The sequence below is a fragment of the Petaurus breviceps genome, unplaced genomic scaffold (assembly GCF_028583685.1).
Source record: "Petaurus breviceps papuanus isolate PSGF00001 unplaced genomic scaffold, PetGlider_PUasm1.0 90792, whole genome shotgun sequence".
NCBI lineage: Eukaryota > Metazoa > Chordata > Mammalia > Diprotodontia > Petauridae > Petaurus > Petaurus breviceps.
In genome coordinates this window covers 9597870-9604264 of record NW_027187347.1, presented here as the reverse complement: position 1 = coordinate 9604264, position 6395 = coordinate 9597870, and the positions used below count along the sequence as shown (strand labels likewise).

The 6395-nt window shown below is 42.1% G+C and overlaps 1 protein-coding gene across 1 annotated transcript in view; it reads left to right on the top strand.

Moving 5' to 3' along the window:
- The window catches only part of CFAP44 (cilia and flagella associated protein 44), a 138902-nt gene that overhangs the window by 124606 nt on the left and 7901 nt on the right, over positions 1-6395 (top strand). Inside the window, exons 31-32 of the mRNA XM_069069874.1 lie at positions 2340-2541; positions 5541-5701. Of these exons, the coding sequence (XP_068925975.1) occupies positions 2340-2541; positions 5541-5701 (363 nt within the window). The remainder of the gene's footprint in view (positions 1-2339; positions 2542-5540; positions 5702-6395) is intronic.

Sequence of the window (6395 nt, the reverse complement as noted above, 5' to 3'; positions counted from 1 at the left end):
ATTCTAATTCCAGTACCCTTTCCACCATACCACCATAGAATCTTAGCTTTTTTTTTTTTTTTTTTTTTTTTTTTTTTAAAGAACTCACTGTTTTGGAAGGCATCTCATCCTGCTTTTGGCTAGTTCTGCCACTGGAGGGCATCAAGGGAAAGCCAGATGATTGTCAGGAATGCATGCTTCAGTTAGGGATTGTACTAGATAAATTCCAAGGACCTTCCAAGTGCTAAGATTCTATGGTGGTATGGTGGAAAGGGTACTGGAATTAGAATTAGGGGTTCAAATACTGTCACTACTACTTATTTGATGTACATTAATCTCTCTGTAGTCTAAGCTACTTTATTTGTGAGGTGGAAATTAAAATAATACTTGTACTACCAGCCTCATAGGTTATTGGAGAATCAGATGAGTCTAGAGTTATCAAACACTTTGTAAACCAAAAAGTGTTGCATAATTATTAGTTATTATTAGATAGAGGGTGAAAAAAATGTGATTTGTGACAGAGTGGTTGACAGTAGCCAACCTCTCTGCTCATTTCCTTCAAGCATACACCCGAGTGAACAAAAATTTATAAACCATTAAATTACATCACAAGTCAGTGTTCCTAATATATTATTAAGCATAGGACTGGTTATTAAATCTATTTTATTAAAAATAATAAACACTGTCTTTCCTTTACCATCTGTAGTCATTCATTTATAAAGCAGTCAAGAACTGATTATTATAGCAATATTGCTATAATATATATATATATATAATAATTGCAAAGAACTATGGATTAGTCTGTGAGACCGTGACAAAGAAAATTTATCATAACTTAGCAACTTAGTCTATTCTGTCAAAATTGAGATTTATTTTCAAAGGAAAAGGCTTTAAAGTAACAAACAATACATTCTTGAATAGTTTTGATCCTGCTTTAGGGACCTGAAGGTGCAACAAGCTCCTCTAAGTTTCCATACCCAGCGGAATTGATCAGCAGGCCTGGGAACTTCTATTCCATACCCAGTGGCTCTGTCTGATCTTATCAGTTTGGGTGTTCCCTCCAAGATAAAGGTCCCAACCCACCCATGCCAGCCCATTGTGCCAGTCTTCACATAAGTTCTCCACTGGGGGCTTTGACCATGACAATCCATAACTTACTCTGTGCAGCCAAATCCATGTCTGACTAGGTGCCTTTATAGCATTTCCTTGCTATACTAGGGGAATACTTCTACCTTTAGTTTTTTGTGCTTTTTTTAGAGGGCAGTTGGGGTTAAGCGACTTGCCCAAGGTCACAAGGCTAGTTTTTGTGTTAAGTGTCTGAGGCCACATTTGAACTCAGATCCTCCTGACTCCAGGGCCGGTGCTCTATTCACTGTGCCACCTAGCCGCTCCATACCTTTAGTTTTTACCAGAACTGAGACAAAAGTCTATGACTATAACTATATTAGGCATAGTCCCCACATGAGAGATGAAATTTTGCTCCCCTCATTACAGAGTTGGGAAGGAGTGGGAGAAGGCATGATACAGGCTATTACTGCTCTCATCACCTAGCCTCCATCTTCCATGTTTCTTTAGTTATTCTCACCTGCAGATGAGAATCTGCAGGAAGTTGTTCCTGGTCTTCCCTAATGCTATTAGTGCCTTTCCCCGAGATTATCTCCAATTTATCCTGTTAAGTGTTTTTTGTGTATACATAGTTGTTTGCATACTGTCTACCTTATTGGCCTGTGAGGCAGCACAGTGATCTTGGAGTCAGGAAGACTTGAGTTCAAATCTAGGTTCAGACACTTATGGTGTGACCCTGGACAAGTCACTTAACCTCTTGTCTTTGTTTCCTCAACTGTAAAATGGGGATAATAATAGCACCTACCTCCTAGGGTTATTGGGAGGATCAAATGAGGTAATAACTGTAAAATGCTTAGCACAGTGCCTGGCACATAGTAAGTGATTAATGAATGTTTATTCCTTTCCCCTTTCCCTCTGGCAGTAGTAAATATGATGAGTAGTATCTTTAGGGAAGCCATCCTTGGTCCTTCCTAATGCTAGTGCCTTTTCCTGAGATTATCTCCAATTGTCCTGTATATATTCTGTTTGCATACATAATTGTCTGCATGTTATTTCCCCCATTAGACTGTGAGCTCTTTGAGAGGGGGGACCTGATTGGTTTGGTTTGGTTTTTATTTTTAAATTTCTTTGCATCCCCAGAGCTTAGCCCAGTTCCTGACACATAGAAGGGCTTTAAAAATGCTTGTTGATTGGCCAGTGGCATGTTAGAAGCAGTAGATATTAAAGTAAAGGAGTGTCTTGTGTTCTTCCAAATCATAGATTTTTATAATACCTTTGCCTGTGGTTTCCGGCAGATAGAGTGTGTGGAATTTGGAGAAATACCCCACGACCTCTCCAATGCCCTGGTATTTTCTAATTCTTCTCTGCAACGTCTGCAAGATAGAATCATACAGCTACAAGAAGAGAATTTAGAACAGCAAGAACTCAATAAAGAATGCCGGGAACGGCGTAAAAAGCTTGTTTTTGAAAAGAGAGAGATGGCCAAAAAGATCAAAAGTGAGTAGGTTAGTCTTTGCTTTAACCAAGAAACAATCAGTAATTTGGGGGATAAAAGTGAAGACCTGGAAGTGATTCTTACTGACTCTCTCCTATCCCCTGTAATCACAAGTGGCATTGATGATGAAGATGACTTGTCCTTCAGTTGTGTCTGGCTCTTCATTTGGGCATTTTTTGGCAAAAATAATGGAATCGTTTTCCATTCCCTTCTTCAGCCCATCTGACAGATGAGGCAAACAAGGTTAAGTGACTTGCTCAGAGTCACAGTGTCTGAAGTCAGATTTGAACTCAGGAAAATGAGTCTTCCTGAATTCAGGCTCGGTGCTTTGTGCCCTATGGCACCACCTAGCTGCCCTTCTAACTCTGCTGCTCAGCAATTCCCTCTCCTTCAGTGATTCTTCTTTCTCCATTAGCTTGTGTCCAAGGGCACAGCTTTCACCAGCTTTGTTAAGTCATGAGGGGGAAGGGAAGACTTAGCCTGGGACCATGTCAAGATGTCAGAGCAAAGAAAGTGTCTGGTACTCATCAAAGGCATGCTTCCTGATCCTAGGCAGAGCTCCATGATTTTAAATCTGTGCTCTAGCACCCAGCTCCCCCTGAGCTCCCTTCTGCCCCTTGGATTCTAAAGTTTCTGAGAAACCGTTTCTGACCCAGCCTCCCTTTTCCTTTATACTCACTTTTGTCCTCATCTGCTGCTCTCAGGCTCAGTCTCCCATCCTAATCTCTTGCCCTGGCAGGCCCTCTCATCCAGGGGCCAATAATCTACCAGTCTGGGGTCAGAAGTATCACGGCCTGTCTCTGTAATGATCGAGGTGCTCTAGTATAGGCCTTCAGAGACCTCCGAGTCACAGCAGTGATTAGTGTAGACCTCTACCTGGGTTCAGCTACGAAATTCATTTGCTGCTTTGCTGTTGTCATTGACTTCTCACTCCCCCTCCCTCACCCCACATATACAACCTCTTCTCAGATATTGTCATTTCTACCTTCCCCTCCTAAACCTCTCCTTCTCTCTACTCACACAACCACCTACCCCAGCACTAGCCCCAACCACCTCTTATTTAGATTGAAATAGCCTTTGGCAGTGGTTGGCAGCTAGGTGATGCCGTGATAGAGGACTAGGCCTAGAGTCAGGAAGGCTTATCTTCCTGAGTTCAAATCTGGCCTCAGATACATGCTAGCTGTGTGACCCTGGGCAAGTCACTTCACCCTGTTTGCCTTGGCTTGCTCATCTATGAAAATGAGCTGGAGAAGGGAATGGTCAACCACTGTAATATCTTTGCCAGGAACACCCTAAATGGGATCACCAAGTTGAACATGATTGAGCAAAAGCGACACACTATACATCATGTTCTGGCTGCAAAAGTATTTTGTATGAATGTTACATACATGTGCCAGGGGCTTTCTAGGCACTGTTATATAAGGTATGGTATAATTTGTGAGCATCGGGAGGGGTAGAAGGAAATGAAGCCTTTTTCAGGAGAAAATCATGTTTTCATGAATATCAGAACATGAAAGAGTATAATAGAAAGAGATCTGGGGGCAGGGGGAGCTTTCCTAATGATAGAGCAGAGATGCCACAGGGCTCAGCAGAGGAAGGTCGGGCTGGGTAGAAAGCCTGCATGAAGCAGCATCTTGGCAGATGACAACTCTGGATCACAGGAATTAAAAGAGCAGGAGGTAGGGGTTTGCCAGACATAGGACAAGGAAAACACCAAATATGGAGAAGTTTGTAGATCATATCGTTTCCAAAGTTCTAGCACAACACCCCATTCCCAAGTTTCTATTTATTTACTTCCCCCAGATATTTTGTGTGTATTTTGTATATAGAGGTAGCATTGAAAGAGAGACAGCCTTGAAGCCAGGAATACTGCTGTTGGTTTTTAGTCATTCAGGCATGTCAGATTCTTCAACACCCTGTGGACCATAGCATGCTAATGCTGTCTGTAGGGTTTCCTTGGCAAAGATACTGGAGTAGTCTTCCATTTCCTTCCCCAGTGGATTAAGGCAAAAAGAGGTTAGATGACTTGCCCAATGTCACACAGCTAGTAAGTGTTTAGATTTGAACTCAGATCTTCCTGATTCCAGGCCTAGTGCTCAGTGAATAGAGCTTCAACCAAGATTTTGAAAGGAAGTAAAGGACCATGTTTCCCATAATTCTCTGGGCATTACAGATGGACCAGTTGGAGTTCACGGGAGCAAAATCCTGTGAGATGTGTGCCTGAGTATAGAGTTAAAGTTTTGCAAACTATACACAAAATTCCTAGGTCAGTTAGGTGGCACAGTGGATAGAGTGCCAGACCTGAAGTGAGGAAGACTCATCTTCTTGAGTTTAATTCTGGCTTCAGACACTTACTAGCTGTGTGACCCCAGTAAATCACTTAGTCCCATTTGCCTCAGTTTCCTCATCTGTAAAATGAGCTGGAGAAGGAAATGGCAAACCACTCCCCTATCTTTTTCAAGAAAACCCCAAAATGGGGTCATGAAGTCAGACCCAACTAAAAAACACAAAATCCTAGTGGAATACAGGGTCAAGAAGCGAGCAGGGTCAGGGAGGGTACCACTGAGAGAAGGAGGAGGTAAACTCCAACCGAGATTTTGAAAGGAAGTGAAAGACAAATGCTAAAGAAGACCATAGAAGGCATTTGCTGGAATTTGTAGAGCACGTTAAGGTATTTGGAAGGCCTTACATCTTGTCTCATTCAAACCTCACAACAACACTCTGAGGTGCTTTTATCGTCCTACTTTATGGATGAGGAAACTGTGGGTAAGACAGGTAAAGTGATCTTTTACAAGTGTCTAAAGTAGGATCCAAATCCGCCGTGTCATCAGGCTGTTAATCTGTAGCCAGATTCCTTAGGATGGCTGAAGATGAAACTGGTCACACTAGATATTTTTGCCATCTCCTAATCAAAGGTTCTCTCATGCTCCTTTCTCCCTGAGTAACGTGATGTGAAACGGGGAGATGAGAATGACAGGTTGCCACGATTATCTTCTTTTAGAAATGAAGGAGATGGTTGCTCAGTTGATGATTGACAAATTTGGGAAAGAGATAAATCTGGAAGCCCTCCAGACACTCTCCGTTAATAAAAAGCTGGAAGAACTGAAGATCAAGAAAATGAGGAAAGAGCTGTCCAATGCGAAGGAGATCAAGAACTGGGAGGTAAGTGTGCCACTGCACAACCTACCTGTCACCTTTAATTAGATGACTGCTGTTGACGGTTCCTTAATATTTGCATTTTACCACAAGAAGGAAATTATGGCAGCATCTGGGTCCTGGTGTTAGCACTGCAAGGGAGGCAGCTTAGATAATATAGTAGATAGAACACTGGGCCTGTTATCAGGAAGAGATGAAGTAAAATCCAGCCTCAGATACTGCCTAGCTGTGTGACCTTGGACAAGTCACTTAACCTGTGTTTGCCTCATTTTCCTCATTTGTAAAAGGAGGATAATGATGGCACCTACCCTCCCAGGATTGTTATGAGGATTAAATGAGATAATATTTGGCAAGTGCTTAGCATAGTGCCTGAATGCTAGCTATTATTATTATCTGCAGAGACAGCAAGGAAGCAACCATGTACCAGTTCTTGGGATTTCATTGAAAGTGCTTGAGATAACCCTCATATGCCTGTGATTGATATTAATAGTTTTGGAGAGTAATGAGACAGGTAAGACCACATCCCTGTGGGTCTCAGTTACTCCTGGATGGACATGTCTCTGTGTATCTATCACTTTGTGTCACAGGTGTGTTTCCTGTAAGGAGTCTTATAAGTCTGATGGTACCATTGAGCTGAAGGCAGAGGCACAGAAAATACCAAAAGGATTGGTGTTAATGAGTCTGTGTCACTGTTGAGTCA